An 18,282-nucleotide genomic window follows, 5' to 3' on the forward strand; every position below is an offset into this window, starting at 1 on the left:
GGGGTGCGATCAAGATGTGTTAAAAGATTGTCTGTTGGAATATATAATGTCAGTAACAATAATATTCCAGTTATATTAATATTAAATGTCTTTCAAAATCTGTAGAATAGAGGGTTAATTTTAAAATTTAATTGAATCATCAGCACAGCCGGTGTCACTACGAAGTTAAGCATTAAAGTTCATTCTTGAGCTTGGAAATAGTAGTATGACAAATCAATCCCATCTCAAGGTCCACTTACTAGCTTTTTCTGGAGCCTTCAACTATATCATATGTCTTCATGAGCAATTGGAGTTTGCTCAGTTGTTATGGAGATAGATTGACATGCAAGCTCAGTAGCTGTTATGATTTCATAGTACTTGTAGGACTCCTCTATGTTGGCAAAAAATAAGCATTAAAGTTCATTTTTGACCTTGGAAATAGTTTAAAATTGTCTTCATCAGCAGATACTGTTGAACGCTTTGCAAAAAGCTACTTGACATTAAGTTGGGGTTGTGTTGGCAAAGTATCAATATCATTTACCTTGTGGTATCAAGATGTGTGTATATGTCTCTAATATCCAATTACGACATCACATGTTGACATCTAAATTATTGGTTGACTGACTATTAGAATGACTGACTCATTGGGTCTGACTTGAGCTTTTACAATCAGTAATCAGTGGATATGATGTCCAATTGTGCCCTGTGGTGTTATGAATAAATACCAGCTTTCCCTGAGGCTGTTGATGGTTGCTGTCTCATTATATTTGCGTAGCAGCTTTTGGAGTGTCAGCTCCATGTAGACATTTTGACTAAGAGGAGCTCACATTTGGTTGGCCTACATATTGTATAAGACACTCTCCCTAAACCTCCCACACAGAGCGAGAGACAGAGATTGCTTTGTTAAGTTGTGTAAGTGCTGGAGCTTTACTCCATGCCCAGATTTGTTAAGCAGCCGTTATTCTCAAAAAAACAAACAAAAAAACATGTCTATAATTTGTGATCTTACAGCAATTGAAGGTTACAGGCTCAATGTTGTAGTTTCAAAACTGTCTGATGATCAGAGAAGTTGAAATCAAACCACTGGAGTGGTTATTAAATGGTTAATGATGTTTCACCATTCATACAAATCAGTTTTAACACCAGGTGGGGAAAACCCTTGGCATTCATCCCTGTGGAGATGCCATACCTCCTGTTGAATGAGGACATGGCTGAGGACACCCACCCAGGCAGCTCATTGGGAGGCATTGCAGCTCCACAGGGATCAATGCCCAGGTTTTCTACATCTGATGTCAAGAGCTGAAGAAGCCTTTCAAATGAAAAGTGAAACAATTCATTTCATCATTTGATACAAAGTCCAGTGGATTGATTTAAACTTTGCTGGACATGTTATAACCTGGACGACTGAACAGATCTACCAGGTGTACGTGAATGCGGTGCGGAGGGATTTCACTTCCAGGAAGCCATGTGGTTAACACAGTGTGGGACAACGCTGCTGTTATCTGTGTGTGTGTGTGTGTGTGTGTGTGTGCATGTGTGTGGCTTTGTTTGTGTGCGTCTTTCTGTGTTGGTATGTACTGTATATATGTTTTTCTTTGTTATCTCAGTATGAGTGAAATCCACTGTGATATCTAAAAGTGTGTAAGCTATTCCATGTGTGTGCATTTTGTGTTAATGTTGGCGCATGTGTGTCCTCCCGCCTGGAATCTGTGCTGTTTTGAGACGGTTTCAGCCGTGAACTCCTCCACCTTCTCTATGTTATGTCGATATTACAGCGAGGAATGATGGAAACCTTAATGTCTCTGATTTCCTTTAAATCTATACATGGTGGGAGCTTTTAAGTATTTCTGCTGACAGGCAGAATCTTGTCATTCTTTATGACCACTCAACAGTATGCCCTTATACACATCCTCATGTACGACCATGACATGGCTATAAGATACAAGCATAAGAGGTTAGATTCATCTACTCTGTAGAGCTAAACTCTTTTCTTGATGATTTGTTGTTTTGCACTTGCAGGGACAATTCAACGGCAATTGAAAATCCCATGTTTTTTATCTGTTCTGTATTGCTTGTCATTACTGTAACATGAAATGAGGATTTACATGAAAGCAGACAGGGTATCTTTTGTGAGTCAGAGCAATGTTTTAGCAAAATGCGGATCATGCTTTCAAAGAACTCCACAGAGAGAAACAGCTTTGTACAAAGTGACCAGTGACCTTCTTATAGTCGAATATCCTTGGCAATGTTCAGATTTAATCCTTTACACCTCAGCCTTTGGGGCCAGAGAGAGGGGGAGAGGGAGGGAGAGATGGAGGTGTGTGTGTGTGTGTGTGTGTGTGTAGTCAGGGAGCTGACTTCATTGAGGCTGAAATAAATGTAATTTATCCTAAAGGACATTTTTTCTATGTGCTGCAGACAAACTAATTTTCATTTGTACAACAACACCTACAGATTTGCATCTCTAGGCGACTTATGATTGATTTGAAAGACACAATGATCAACCAAGACAAGACTAGTTTGAGCAAATACGGGGGCCTCAGGCCTCCAGGGGGCTTTCTAATGCTACCTGCCACTACAGCTGCACTGTAAAATTCATGGTTTAGCAGAGGAATCTCCAGCTGCTATATGAGAGGCCTGGGTTTAATTCCTGGCCACTGCAGCAGTCTTTTCACCTTCCATCATACTGAAACAGAGTAAAACATGGATTTTGGGACATGGGTTTGACAGGTTACCACTTGTAGCATATGCCTGCTTGTAATACTGTAGAGAAGACAAACAGAAAAGCATTTTGCCCTACTGGCATATGTTGACAAAAGTAAGTCAGTTTTGCCAACACCAGCATTTCACACTAGCTGATGACACTGATACACCCTAGCCAGCTGACGAGTTGGGGTGGGTTGGACTGGTGCATGATGAAGATAAGGTGATGTTTTGACTGTTAAGTGTCCTGATATGTAATTTTGTGCCAATAATTGGCTTCAAATAGAATTGACACTGCAGCTTAATAAAATTTAAATTAGGTGTTACTGGTTAATTTTATCATTACAAGGTCAGGCAGAGACAGTGGCATGGAATAATAATTTGCCACCTTTCAAGTGAGGTTAACTCATCTCTTTATCTGTCTTCATTCTCTTTTTTGTGTCCAGTGCTCTTTGGTCAGTTTGTGTTGTTCCAGACATCTCTAAACGATGTGGTGGAAATCTATGATGGACCCACTCAACAAAACACACTACTGTCTTCTCTCTCTGGGTCCCACTCTGGTAAGGATGGATGGATGGTTTGATATATGGATAGATGGATGGACAGATGGACCGTCTGTCTTTCATTCTGATCTTGTCTCTCTTTGACCCTGTCTCCCTCTCTCTAGGTGAGTCTCTCCCTCTGAGTTCGGGAAACCAGATCACGATAAAGTTTACCACAGTTGGACCAGAAACTGCTAAGGGATTTCACTTCGTCTACCAAGGTCAGCCAATCACAAGTAGCCAAAGTTATTATTTAAATGATCATTATTGTTATTAGTAGTAGCAGTAGTAGTACTGGTATATTTTTGCAAAATTAGTATAACCAGAATCATTAAAACAGCCATATTCAAACAAATTTAGAGGTTCAAGGTTGCAGAACTGGCTTTTAATCTTCATGTTGAAAGTTTTATTCAAATGTTCCCACAGTAGCAGTAAGGTGTGTGTAGTAGTAATTACTATCCCATAAACCTTAGCTTTCTGGATTTATGGGTTATTATGGCCATTTACATACAATTCCACCATTTAATTTTAGTTTTTTATGCCTTTATTTAACCAGAAAAGCCACATTGAGAGTGTCATGGCCAAGATAGGCAGATATATTGTTATCAATACCGTTTTTTAATGGTTGTGGCATCTTCCTTATTTCTGCAGCTGTACCGAGGACCAGCTCCACCCAGTGCAGTTCAGTCCCTGAGCCTCGCTTTGGGAAGCGTCTCGGTAATGACTTTGCAGTTGGCTCCTTGGTGCAGTTTGAGTGCAACCCTGGTTATGTCCTGCATGGCTCTACTGCCATACGGTGCGAGAGTGTTCCAGACAACCTGGCACAATGGAATGACACCCTGCCAACTTGCATAGGTAAATATGAATCCAGAAAAATTAGGCACAATACAGACATTTTGTTACTCAGAATGCAGTAACATGATGAGACGCATTATCAGCCATACAATTGACTCTCCCTTTTGAAAAACAATTAAAAACAAATGCAGACAATTCATATACAGATAGCATTTCAATATGGCCAGACCCTAAGCCTAACTATGCCCAAGCTGTCTCCCAGGCCTCAAGATCTTTGGTCTCCTCCTCTGCAGGGGAGGAGATGGTACAACCGACTTTCTCTTTTCCTGTTATTTTCACCAAAGTGTTGTTTTAACCTCTGCTTTTCTCTCCTTTCTGCTCTCTCACCTCTCTCTCAGTTCCCTGTGGGGGTGTGTTGACCTTTCGTCGAGGGACCATCCTATCGCCTGGATATCCAGAGCCCTACGACAACAACCAGAACTGTGTGTGGAAGGTCTCTGTTCCAGAAGGGGCTGGAATACAGGTAGTACTTGTCACACGCTGTTTCCTGGCTGACCTACGTATCATTGGCTTAAAGGCTGAGCAGGCAGAATGTCAAGGAAGATAAGATATTATTAGAAGAATGAATGGATTGATGTTTTGTGAGAGAGGGACCATCCAGAGATAACTAGATAAGATCTAATCGTGAGAGATAATGCCTGATTGTGTGTAAGCTAAACCGCTCTCACGGACAAATACAAAGGCAAAGATGCCTCTGATAAAAAATGGAGTCTGTTACAAATATTTGACAGACATCTCTCAGCATTTAGTTTTTCTTTAAATTGTACAGTACATTACATCAAGTACATGTGTGTTCTGTATCATTTGACTCATTCTTTTTAGGTAACAAACAGCTTTGTCTCATATCTCCTTTTATGTTATTTGACAGTTTCATTGAATATTTACAGCAATTAACAGACATCTTGTGTTTTACTTTCTTTCTGAATTTGTTTATGGAATGAGCAATTTTAGGTGCTTTTGTTGACAGCAATGAAACAAGAGCTAACAAGAACAAATTCTGTCTTTCCCTTCCTCTTTATCTGTCTCTCCAGATACAAGTTGTGAGTTTTGCCACTGAGCATAACTGGGACTCTTTGGATTTTTACGATGGTGCTGACAACCACGCACCAAGACTGGGCAGCTACTCTGGTAAACAGTTTTTTCAATATTTTCTGCAGTGTTACACATATCATGGCCATTCTTGCCAAAAAAGTATTTTGGCAAATCACAGTGATTAAGTGTGAGACAAACTGCAACAAATTAGCAAGTTGCAACACATTAGCAAGTAGAAAATTTATACAATTATCTTGTTGTATTAAATCATATATATATATATTTAACTAGACATATGATAAATCATACAGTTTAGAACTGAATTGTGACAATTTTGATAGCAATAGTGAATTTGGTAGTGAGAGTGAGTAACCGAGAAGACACTACTGAACAACATTCAACATTTTTTAATGAGGAAAGGCATATCACAGTTGCACAGGTTAATGGTGGTTGTGGTTAGATTTGAGAATATAGGGAGAAATCAAATTTTCAAGGCCAGGGCCCCTTTACAAGCATTCTTACTCTACATAACAAAATAAAGAAGAAGAAGAACACCCTTGTCATCTGACCTGATCACAGCAAATATAGCTTGACAGTTAAATGAGAGTAAAGTTAGAAACACATTGCGTGTTGTCATGATGTTTTGAGGCATACAAGATGCAGGCCATGTGGCCCCCTGCTAAGAGTGCAGTTAGAGCTAAACTGGTTCAAATTCTGAGTATCCCAGCAGGAGCTGAGGAACACACCCAGCGACACCTGCTTGTTTATCTGTATTCCTTGAAAGACATATGAGAATTTTTTTGTCGCATAGCTAATTGATCCTCTTACACTTTAATTCTCTACTAGGAATAGATATTTCCTAAGCAACGTATGACATGATGTGTCACATTAATTCCAAAACACTACAATTCAAATGCTCTGTTCTAAATGCTCCCAAAATTTACTGCTCAACATCATTAGCTATACCTTTAAGGTAACTTTAATGGGAAGAGCGAGATATTTGTTTTAACCCATGGTAATTATGATATGGTTTAATATTTACAACTGACAATAAAGCAATCATATAAGAGGTATAAACCCTTATTGCAAGTTTTACATTGATTTATCGTTATGATCAAGCTTAATAGCATGAACAACTAATTTTACTGCTGTTTTATTGCTCTGCATGACTGTTATACTGTCAGTGATAGTTCTTTTGTGGCAGGTAAATCTTTCAATCCGCACACCAGCAGCAGCACACATGCTGTGTCAATATGTTCAGCACCATTTTTAAGACATCATATCCAGATAATGTCTGAAAACTGAAACAGCTAACTAAAATGTTAATATTTTTTATGTTTTATGTAAAAACTATATTATATTCTATTATATTACTAATATATTTACTTATATATTTCACTCATACGTGCATAAGAAAAAAATGTCTAAACTACATTTCTCTTCTCATCTTTTCCTGTTGAAAAAAACTGTAAAAAAGTGAACTCAACAGAATCCCAAAAAGAGTGTTTACATTAGTGTACCATTAGAGTAGCTGGTCCGAACATTGGCACTGACTACCATGGAAATGTCTCTGCTCCAGTGCTCCAGCAACTCATATTCAACCAAAAGATGTGTTCAGACTAGGTGAAGCATTCCTCTGGATTCATTCACTCGTGTAATTCAAGCAGCTGTCCAAAGGGGGAGTCAGCATCTTCTGAGGATACTAATACTGCTTTTAGGGAGGCAGAGTCTTCTGATTATCTGCTAGTTGTGTTGAATAACCTATGGAAGGGCTTGACATCTTTATGACAAACAGGATAAGAGGTTATATTGTGGGCAATTAAATGACTGTGACAGTGATTCTATTTCCATATAAAAAGTAATTAAAGCTAGGGTAGGTAATGTATTTTAGAAGCATTTTTTGTTATAGTTGTTGAAATTCTCTTTACATCCCGACAGCAATCAACAAATCAAGTGCTCTGAAAAAAAAACAAATGAAAAAAATCTGGTATCGCTGTCGCAGGCCTGTAATAAGTCCATCCTGCCTGTCTAACTACCTGCCTACCTGCCTACCTGTGCACACTCTGCCTGTGCACTCATTGCGCATGAAAATGTGTTTTGGGGGAGTGGCTTTGGAGGGAGGCTGGAAGAGAGGAGGTGGGAGGGGGTCAGATACTTTCAAAATCTAGCACTCTCTTGCTAGTTTCTCCAACGTTACCTACCCTAGCTTTAATGAGTAAATGCATGCAGGGCGATGATACTTCTTTTACTAGGGTTAATTACAACTGTTAATTAATACTGGCATACATTCCAAAACAACGGTTATGGTTAAATCCATGCAGTTAATTATTCATCATCATTCATCATTTATTATTAAGGGAAAATCATTTTTTATTTTCCATTATAATAATGAATGAGATTTTCTCTGGAGTGTGAACGCGACCAGCAGGGGGGCCGCAGACTGTTCAAAAATCTGCTAATTAATTCCCCTCACAAAAGGCAACCAATAACATCCATTGGCCTACTTCACTGTTCATTCAGAGGAATGTCTCTGTAATGTTGATACGTTTTGCTGACACACCTGCCACTGAACAAACAAAACAACATGTAAGTCAAAAAAACAAAGCTAATATCAGAAGATACTTTTACCACTGTTGCATCTTCAAGCAAGACAATGACATTTTCACTGATAAGAAGATTAGAGTTGGTTAATATTCCTTTACATTAAAGTGCATCATCTATTATGTTATTGTGAAGGGCTCTGACAGAATTACACTCTCGCACTGTGCCAGCTTTGCTTCAGTATTGCAGTCCCGTTTTTTACTTTGTACTTTTCCTTGCCTGGCTAAGTAGGTCAAGCCAACATTTAAAAGTGGTTTCAAATAAAACAGATGTCTCATATAAAAGTAATTCCCCTCTCCCTCCTTCGAGGACACTTCACAAACAAGACAAGTAAAAATGTAGGTTTGGGAGGCCTTTGTTGTTTTCTTTGCTGTCAGATAACTAAGATCATTTGAAAAATGAAAAATGTGATCGTGGTCCTCTCTTCCTCTCTCCATGCTTTCAGGCACCACCATCCCCCCTCTCCTGAATAGTACATCTAACAACCTCTATCTCAGCTTCAGCTCTGATATTAGTGTCTCAGCTGCTGGTTTTCACCTGGAATATACAGGTAACATATTTGTCTCGTAGAGAGCTTTATGTGCTAATGACGCCTGCAACTTTTACAAACACGTTTATTTCACATTTCTTATCAGCTATTGGTCTGGAGTCATGTCCAGAGCCTCAGACTCCAAGCTACGGAATAAGACAAGGAGACAGATTTATGGTGGGAGACGTCGTACAGTTTTCATGTGAACAAGGATACTCTCTTCAGGTAAAAATACAGCATATATGTGTACATACTGTGTGTCTTTCTTTCTGCACAAATTCATACTAGCTACTGAGGGACTGAGAGGAACTGGAGGATAGTCATTTCCGATACACAGAACACACACATGCTGCTACATACGCATGTGAAATCATTAAAGGCTGCTCAGCTTTTCTGATGTGAGCCGCCATTCACTCTTTTTATCCCCTGGCTGCACAAACCAAGAACTATTTAAACTGTGAATCGTAAGGAAACCCCGCTCTCGGGTGGTTTTCCCAGCTCTTACTAAACATACAACTCTGGTGTGGTTCGCTCCTGAATAATGTATGTCTCTGGTGTGGTCTGCCCAATTTCTGTGCTGTATACAGCTCTAATGGAAGTTTGCCTTCCTCATGCCGAATATACAGCGATATTATTGTTGAGTAGATAGTTTTATCCATGTTTAAACCAAATAATTTAAAGCTTATCTGTGGTGATTTCCCAACTGCTATATGTTAATGGATTGTGGTTGCTTTTACATTTCTAGGGCAATGCTCATATCACCTGCATGCCTGGACCTGTTAGAAGATGGAACTACCCTGTACCACTATGTCTTGGTAGGTGTTCTCCTACAGTACATATATGCACACACCCATACACATGCATGCAATCCAGCCTGGATATACTACGTGCGAAACTTCAGTGCTGCAGAAATGATGCAAGCAGTCTCCATTGCCTACCCTGACTCTCTGGAAAATAAGCTGTTTGATCAATTTACTGTTCTGTGATGAGCTGATTATTTAGTATTCTGTGCAGAATATGATTAAGCTTTTAAACTGATGCAAAGCTCAGTCAGACTCTGCCATAAACAAGCAGAGTGTGCCAAAGAATCAGCATGCACTGAGGCAAACTAGAGGAAACAAGCCCTGGACACTACTACTTGCACAATGGTAATTTATTCAAGAAGGGTATTTATTAAAGACTCAGAATATTAATGTTTTATTCAAAATGATGCAAAATGTCAGGTTGGAGATACTCAAGTGTCTAGCCAGTAGCAGTGTCCTTAAAAAAAAGAGAAGACCCATATTTCAGTGAGGTCAGCCTCCTGCTTTTGATGCATTACTTTCAACACTGAACCACTGAACCTTTTTCACTCTTTCTGTTTGTGTGTGTGTGTGTGTGTGTGTGTGTGTGTGTCTCCAGCCCAGTGTGGTGGGTCTATGACAGATGTAAGTGGAGTGATTCTAAGTCCTGGTTACCCTGGCAATTACCCCAGTGGATTAGACTGCACATGGACAGTCAACTTACCTGTTGGCTTTGGTAAGAAACGCTGTCAACTTTGAAACAGTGTGTGCGGTTCTCTCTCCGTTTGTCTGTGTATCTGTTTCCTCTGTCTGTCTGTTTCTGTCTCCCCCTTCATATATCTATGTTATTTATTGAAATATTCAATTACTCACTCACTCCCTCCCTCAATCAGTGTTAGGGGCCTTTATCCACGTTATTGATGAGTGGCTTCACATGAAGCATCTACAAATGCTTTTATTGTCGGCCTCTCTGTCAGTCAAGCTTTGCTGATTGCTCTAAATGTCATGAGCTATGTATTTTTCTCAGGTATCCATCTCCAGTTTCTAAACTTCTCCACTGAGGCGATCCATGATTACTTAGAGATCCGCAGTGGAACACTGGAGACAGGCTCGGTCATTGATCGGTTCAGCGGTCCAGTCATCCCCAAGCCTCTGTTCAGCACCACCCACCAGACCAGCTTCTTCTTCCACAGCGACTATTCACAAAACAAACCAGGGTTCCACATCACATATCAAGGTAAATGTTGTTTCTAAAAGTTTCCTCTCCAACATCTTGTGCACACTGATCATTTGCTAAGCAAAGAAAACAAGAGCAGACGTCTGACTGTGACTTTAAATGAAAACAACAACAGTTGCCAATGTGGAAACTTGGTTAGTAGATTTATGCAACTGCCTGACTGTGACTTCATTTCTCAGGAGCGACTAACAACAAATAATCTACATTCAGGCAGTGATAAAAAATGTTTCTTGACTTATAAAGCACTTGCCAAAAATTACAGGGTGCATGCAAGTCCTCATTTTTGGATTAATTTCAGTGATGAGTTTTATATTTATTCTATCCGACACTAAAAAGGTTCAGAACAGCCTTATATTTATTGTGACAAATCTTGTAGATAATTTGTTACGGCCAATTCCATTAATGTGCAAATTACAGTGGCTGATGAATAATACCTTTTATCACATCGCAGGAGCACTGCCAAAGTATTTTAAAAGAAGACTATTATTGCTGCTAATGTTTGTCTTTCTTAGTCACGTCTTTCTTCAGTCATGCAAACCCTTGACTCTTGTAACTTTGCTGTGAAAAGTCACTGTGACTAAAATGTTTAAATGGCAGACTGTCAGAATTCATTTGAGAGTACTTTGGCAACATCAAAAGAACAAGTATGAGCTTCTTTGGTGCATGGTTCCCTTGTCAAAAAGGTAGTCATCTTAACTTATATCTAGAAGTCTGCAGCTGTTGTCGTTTGTCAGAATTTCTCTCAGCATTTCATGTTTCAGTGAAATTTTGGCTGCACTCTGTATGAAAATTAGTACTGACAAACAGCTTTAATGTAGGAGGAGAAGGATCATTTAACATATTCAGAATAGTTTAGGGCAGAGTTTAGTCCATTTATAGGATGTTTAAAATGGGTTCTAACTCGGACTGGTAGCTACAGCTGGTGGTTGGGATCTTAAAGTAAATTTATTTTGTAGCATTGGCCAGTAAAGACCCTAGAAATGAATTTAAAACAGAAGTTTAGCCAAGTCTTTTGTGATTAATTGTACCATAACCATCTTTGTTGTAATCTTGACTGCTGATTGACTGCTTAGTTTGACTGATTTTAATTTGTTATTTGCACATTTAGATGTTTTCCTACCTGGACTATCTAGTAGAGTTCTTGTACTGACTGATTATTGTTTAATGAATGTTAAAATGGAAATGGATGGTCTCTTACTATGAATGACTTGATTTCAGTTTTTCAACAAAGCGGGAGTGTACAATTACAGGAAAGAAGCACATGTCATACTGCTGCTCTTGGCCATTTATAAACTAGTCCTGTATTGTTACTCTTTTCCTGGACTAATCTGGGTTATTGTCTCTCAAGCCTACCAGCTCCAGAGTTGCCCAGACCCTCGGCCATTTCGAAATGGCATCGTGATTGGCACAGATTTCAGTGTTGGGATGACGGTGTCGTTTGAATGTCTGCCTGGATATTCTCTAATTGGAGAGGCTTCACTCACATGTTTACATGGAATCAGCAGGAACTGGAATCACCCACTACCACGATGTGAAGGTACTACAGAAGGTTATCCCTGTACCTATTAATATGTCAGAATGACTGTGTCTGTTTGAATGCATAGTATTTTTCTTTAGGCTTAGAGGTTTCATTTATTTACAGCTAGACATGAAATTGCCCCATGCTGCATTGTGAAGGGAATACAAACTGTGTTAGTCTCTTCATTGCCGATAGTTCTGCTAATGCTGAATATGTCACTTTCTCAGACAAACACAATTTATGTTTTCTATGGGTTTTGCAACATGGGACCATCATGTACCCAGATCTCAAGGAAATTAAAATATACATGTACACTGGTAAACTATTCTTTCAATCCAGAAGAGGAGTTTTTAAGACACCATGCATTCCCCTGGCCATCATAAAACACCCTCACTTGTAATTGCTTTTTAATAGCATTTCAACACTGATATCATCACTGTTGTGAATATTGGTAATGGTGTTTCATATTGTTGCTTTCCTGACTCTGTTGAATAATCCATCATTAAACAGAGTAATCTTACTCCAAGCTGTAACTATTTAATATATATTATTTTTATTCATACCTGCCAACACTTCTAAACGTAAGCACACTATTTCCCTTGATTACAAGGGAATATAAAGTCTATTACACTATAACCAGTTGATACTGAATGTCGCACTGAGCGCAAAGTGGAAAAAAACATATAAAGCAATTACAAACACGTGCAACTTGTAACTCAACATAAAAATGAAAATTGTTCCCTTGTAAATTGAATGAATGAGAGAACCGAAATTACAATGAAAAGAGTGTAAAATAAATCAGGGGGAAATAAGAGAGGTGTCCGGCATGTTGTTATAATATTAATTAACTTTTCAGTGTTTTTTTTCAGCGATGAAATTATATCTTTAAATTATATTATTCTAAGTTTATGATAAATTAATGCACAGTAATCCAGTTATTATTCCTCTTTAATTTTAAGGCTAGATTATAGAGCACCAACACTCATTCAAGGACCCTTAATTTAGAAAACTGTATAAAAATATTCAGTCTTATAGCTCTCAGCTGTGATAACATCACACCACTGATGAGCAACCTACACTCCCGAGAAATACCTGCGCTGTAGAACTGAAATAAAACTGTAATGACAATTTATTAAAGGTATTAAGGTGTTATCCAGTGGTCATTACATGACTGATAGAGACGTGTCCTCTCTCAGTCAATCCAGACAATTACTAAAGCTTCACAATGGTAATATTAATTTGCTGGTAATTTATTAAGGGTAATTCTGTTAATATTCTATCTCACAGCTCTCTGTGGCGGCAACATCACATCGTTAAATGGAACCATTTACTCTCCTGGTCACCCTGAGGAATACCCAAACTTCCAGGACTGTGTGTGGAGTGTCAGAGTTCCTCCTGGACACGGGATTTACATCAATTTTACTGTATTGAGCACTGAGCCCATATATGACTACATAACCGTCTGGTAGGTGTTTTTTAGTTATTTCATTTTTTTGTTTTTCCACATCTTTACTCCACTTCTTATGTGCTACTTCTTACCAATCTTTTCCTTCTTCATCAAGATTCATTTCACTAAGTGCCCTTTTTATATTTGACTGAATAGCCATTTAAGTTGTGCCACATATTCGGAGAACTTCTGCTACACACACACACATACTCACACTTTCTCTGTCTCACAAAGGATGTCATGCTCCTTAACATCTTTTCAGAGTTGGCCACTAATTGGCTATATTCCTGCAAGGGTTACTATGACTACATACATCTCTCCTTGAATATAAAGTTACTCTGACATAATTTCCTTCTTGTCATGTTTTACCCGTCTCTCTTTACCCATAAGTCCCTCTCTCCTTCCCTCTGTTCCTCACTCTATCTCCAAGTCTCAGTCTGTCTTAGAAGTTATATAAAATAAATCTTTCACTCCCTATCTGCCCAGCCTTTTTCTCTCTTCAATGTGAGGAGAGCAGGTGTTTAAATGGCACTTAGACACCATGTTACATAGTTTTCTGCAGGGACAAGGTGGCAGCAGAACCATAAATAGACTGTACAATCTATTTCTATGGTTGCCATGTTGCCTCCCCTTCTCTATAGCTAAAGCCTGTTATAAATAGACGGTAGGGTGCAGCATCAACAGTTTAGAAACGTCACCTGGCATGCAGGCATGGAGAGGCAGGGCTAGGCAGGGAAAACACAACAGCAGGGTAAGACGTGGTGTGCTACTGATACATTCCCTTGCAAATCATGTATTTTTAGACCAACACAGAAGGACCAAATGTCTGTCTTGTACTTTTGTTAGCCTGTCATGATGTAAGCACTGTCAACCTTCCAGATTTCCAGGTTTGGCTGTTTCCACAGTCCATAATAAAATTATAATAACTAAAAACATTGATATCTTTTGAGAAAGTCTGGCAACACCATGTACCTTTTCCCGACAAGTACCTGGAAGTGTCCAACACCAACTATATCAAAGAATTACTTTGATAGAATTCTTCCTCCAGAGAAAGACAGGCACACTAAGAAATTGAACATTGTAAGGTAAAAACAGTGCCCTTATTCTCTACCAGAATGAATGATCCCATCAAGTGACCTGAGGTCGGTTATAATGACATCTACCACTATTTGCCGGAGTCTCCAGTTAAGTCTAGCTTACCTTTGGGGAAACTTTATTTTAGGAGGTTCTAATTCAGGTGAAAATAAAAACACAAGGGTTCACTGCTAAATGCGCTGCCTAATGTCTCAGGAGTCATTTATCGCAACAGTCTTCATGTTTAGGTATGACTGTCTGGCTACAAACTCTGTCAAGTAAACAACATGCTGTTGAATCATTATGCCATTTTTCAATCTCATAGTCACTCAACCAACAGCTAACAACAGATGCAACTAAGGATTAATTTTTCTATCTTTTACTCTATTGCTTATTTATGTGATTAATCAATTAGCCTTGACCAGAAATTTCTCTCTATACACTCCAAACTACTAGTCAACTTAACACACTAGGTCAATTGATTAATCAATTAGTCTATAAAATGTCATTAAATAGTAAAACATTTCAGCCCAAGATGATGTCTTCGGATTGCTTGTTTTACACAAAAGCAGCAAATCATCAGTTTGAGAAGCTAGAAACAGAGAATGTATGGCATTTTTGTTTGACATAAACAATTCATCAATTATCAACATTGTTGTAGGTTAATTTTCTGCCAATCGACTAATCAGTTAATTGATTAATTGTTTCCCTCATCAAAATGCTGCTAGATAGTGTATAACATAATCGTACAAATGTGACGGGTATCTACACACACCTGACATCTCTTTAGCTGCACATAACAGCTTTTTAGTGGCTGCAAATACTATCAAGCGCAACAGCTTGCTTTCTTCAACCACTGGGGTATGGCTTATTTAGTGAGTATCTTGTCGTGTATACATGTAGCACATAACTGCAATGTGCAGCCTGCCTTTCCCACACCAAACACCAAAACACTGTTGAGCCGTGTGCCGTCCACAACCAATTCTATGAATTCCGTGAATTGGTGGCACCGCATGTTCCTGACCCTGCTGTCAATTGGAAAAGTGAACAAACTGCTGAACTCACACAAAGCAAAGAAAGCAACCATACACACAAACACACTCAAAACTCACAGTCTCAGTCACACCGCCACAAAGTTGGTTTCCTGTAGAGAGCACAGTGTCAGTGGCAAAGGTGTGATTTTCACAGCAGTCTCCACAGTCCAGAGCCAGCCAACCTGACAGTCAGTTAGTCTGCTAATTGGTCTCATGCTGGGAGGCTTACTACAGGATTTCATGGTAAGTATTAGCATATATGTCACAGATGTTATCTTGTGTTGTGCTACCTCATACACTAAAGCCTCCTCTGTACTATACATGTTGCCGTAATGCACTCATAAATGTTAGTGAGTGTTAACATCAGCAAAAATCAGCAGTGGAAAGCGATGAATAAAACTACTCTGATGACTCCGAACCACTCAGCATGAATCAGAGAAGAGGTGATTCCTTACATAACCTGACAGGTATAATTGGCCTCATCCAAAAACACTTCACAGCAGAAAATAATCATTTCATCAACTTCATGATGATACTTTCTAATCACTGATAATGAGCCCGCTATTGGTTAGTTCCAGTCTGACAGCTGGTGGGTCTGGCATTAAAGATGAAATATGCTCACGACATTGCACAGAGAGCCTGACCTGCCAGTTGACAGATAACTTCCTGTCTGCCTTCTGTGGTAATTGTGTAACTTTTCATGAATGCCAGGCTGATATTAGCAGCAAAACTAAAGCCAAGTCTACAACAGGATTCACATTTGTTATTCTTATGCTCTGACGACAGTTCAATCAATATTTATAAACTTGAGCATCCCAAAGCAAGAACAAGAGAGCCAGGGCTTTAAACTGTGTTGTTATCAAGAGACAAAAATGAGCTGCTCTTTTGTAAGTGATTTGGAATCTGAGTTGTCCTCCTGGATCCATCCTCGTCACTTATGTTTTACAATCTTGTATATTGTCATGTATGACTTTCTGTTGTGAATCTATTCTGTACACACAACATCTATTGTATGTCTGTCCGTCCTGGGAGAGGGATCCATTTTTTCCCCTGTTTTTTCCCCTAGTTTATGCTGTACAGATTGTAAAGCCCCTTAAGGCAAATTGTGATATTGGGCTATATAAATAAAATTGGCTTGACTTGACTTGAGTTTGTGAAGGTTTTATATCTAAATGAGCTTTGTGACATTGTAGTTTGGGTTGTTTTGAGAAGGAAGATGAGCCCATATCCATGCACAATCACTCTGGGCGACGGCGCTTTGTCACACAATGTCTGACTCCATTCGCAGTCAATGAAGCAGCTCCAGGTTTTGTCTCATAAATATCGTTAAGTCTCTTCTATCTTTGTTTCTAGCCTCGGAGAAACCATTTCCCAATCACAAATAGCCATTTAACTGACAGAGATGACTGCAATAACTTATTCAAATTATGTTTTAGGTTGACTTTTCGCTCCCATTGTTCTATAAAGAAAGATCAAGTCCATTCGTTTATGGGTCTTCAGACTCCAAGTACCCCTTTTGTAACACAAGCTTTCTGTATGTGTGTGCATGTGTTTCTCCCTTTGTTTCTACATAGGGATGGTCCAGACCAATCATCTCCCCAGATTGGCCAGTTCAGTGGGAACACAGCTTTGGAGTCTGTCTACTCAACCTCCAACATCATCCTCATCAAATTCCACTCTGACTTCTCTGGAGCCGGCTTCTTTGTCTTAAGCTACCATGGTAAGACAGTAACAACATTATCAAATTTGTCACAGAGCTAGTGATCATATAAATGTACTTTGTACCAATATACAGAAACTGGAAATGTCTTTTGATTGTGTTTGTTCAGGTGAAAATGGCATTCTCATTAACTGTTTTCTCTGCAGTTGGCTTTGTTGTCCTGAGTGGTAGTGGTAAAACTATAATGCTATCATTAGTTGTAGCTGCAGTGATGGCATCGATCTGCTTGTTGTGTTAGACTCTCTCCAACTTTATCCTCATTACGTTACACTCAGACCTGCTTCCTTTGACTCATTCTGACTCATGAAGTTTGGTCTTCCACCGGAACTTTTTACTCTCTGACTGAAGCCACACAGCCTACCACAGTAATAATATATTAGTCACAGTGGTGCTATTGATAGTTTTCATATTATGAATTGAGTTGGTATTTTCTGCAGAAAGGTCCTCTTTAGAGTTATTGACCACTTTGGAGTTTGGCCAACATTTTATAGCTTTCATCAATCTGATTCCATTTTTGAATGTACTGAGGCCTTTTTGAATGCCACTACTCCTGCTACGTGTATATCTATTTACTTTAAATGATAGCAGATGGTTTTACAAATGAGTCATATAATAGTTAATCAGAGTCTGGGATGTGTGATTCACTTTTGGGTGGTATTGAAGCCTTTTTTTCAGGTCTCACATGCTTGATTATAAAATGAGTAGACCAGTTGGTTTCTTGTCCAAATATGTATAATAAAATACTGCAGTAACCCTTAAGATCAGTGATCAGTGTAAGGTAAGTTGATAGCCAGTGTCAAGTAAACATATTACCTATGCTGTATGAAATCTAAATGTTGCTTTTGTTGGAAGGAAAAGTTGGTGTATAAAAAAAAAAAACAGCAGTTGCCCTGGCGAAGGTTTGAGTGACCAAAAGCTTGGACAATGTGCTTTGACAGTGTTTGTCAACCACTTATCAATAGATACACTATAAGTGAGCAGATGTTGGGATCTTTTTTCATTTGCTACTTTCTTGCATCCACCACCTTCGTGTCTTGTGGTAGTGTGCAGTAGCTTTGCTGTTGTTGGAAGAAAAGTAGCATTGCAAAAAATCTGTAACTTTCACTGAAAAGTTAATTCATCTTTCAACTTAATCTGTGTGTGAACATGAATCTTGTCATGTCAGCAATATTTTCCTTTGTTCTCAAGAATTGCTATTAGATTAAAAGAAAATACTTTAGCTTTCAGC

At 38.9% G+C, this 18,282-nt stretch overlaps 1 protein-coding gene across 1 annotated transcript in view; it reads left to right on the forward strand.

The window, feature by feature from the left end:
* csmd3b (CUB and Sushi multiple domains 3b) overlaps positions 1-18,282 on the forward strand; it is a 359,142-nt gene that overhangs the window by 297,377 nt on the left and 43,483 nt on the right. Inside the window, exons 38-50 of the mRNA XM_044171541.1 lie at positions 3,129-3,242; positions 3,350-3,445; positions 3,876-4,079; positions 4,418-4,542; positions 5,111-5,207; positions 8,158-8,262; positions 8,348-8,466; positions 8,987-9,056; positions 9,643-9,759; positions 10,051-10,260; positions 11,609-11,797; positions 13,067-13,244; positions 16,909-17,054. Coding sequence (XP_044027476.1) covers positions 3,129-3,242; positions 3,350-3,445; positions 3,876-4,079; positions 4,418-4,542; positions 5,111-5,207; positions 8,158-8,262; positions 8,348-8,466; positions 8,987-9,056; positions 9,643-9,759; positions 10,051-10,260; positions 11,609-11,797; positions 13,067-13,244; positions 16,909-17,054 — 1,770 coding nt within the window. The remainder of the gene's footprint in view (positions 1-3,128; positions 3,243-3,349; positions 3,446-3,875; positions 4,080-4,417; positions 4,543-5,110; positions 5,208-8,157; positions 8,263-8,347; positions 8,467-8,986; positions 9,057-9,642; positions 9,760-10,050; positions 10,261-11,608; positions 11,798-13,066; positions 13,245-16,908; positions 17,055-18,282) is intronic.

Source organism: Siniperca chuatsi, linkage group LG17, assembly GCF_020085105.1.
Source record: "Siniperca chuatsi isolate FFG_IHB_CAS linkage group LG17, ASM2008510v1, whole genome shotgun sequence".
NCBI lineage: Eukaryota > Metazoa > Chordata > Actinopteri > Centrarchiformes > Sinipercidae > Siniperca > Siniperca chuatsi.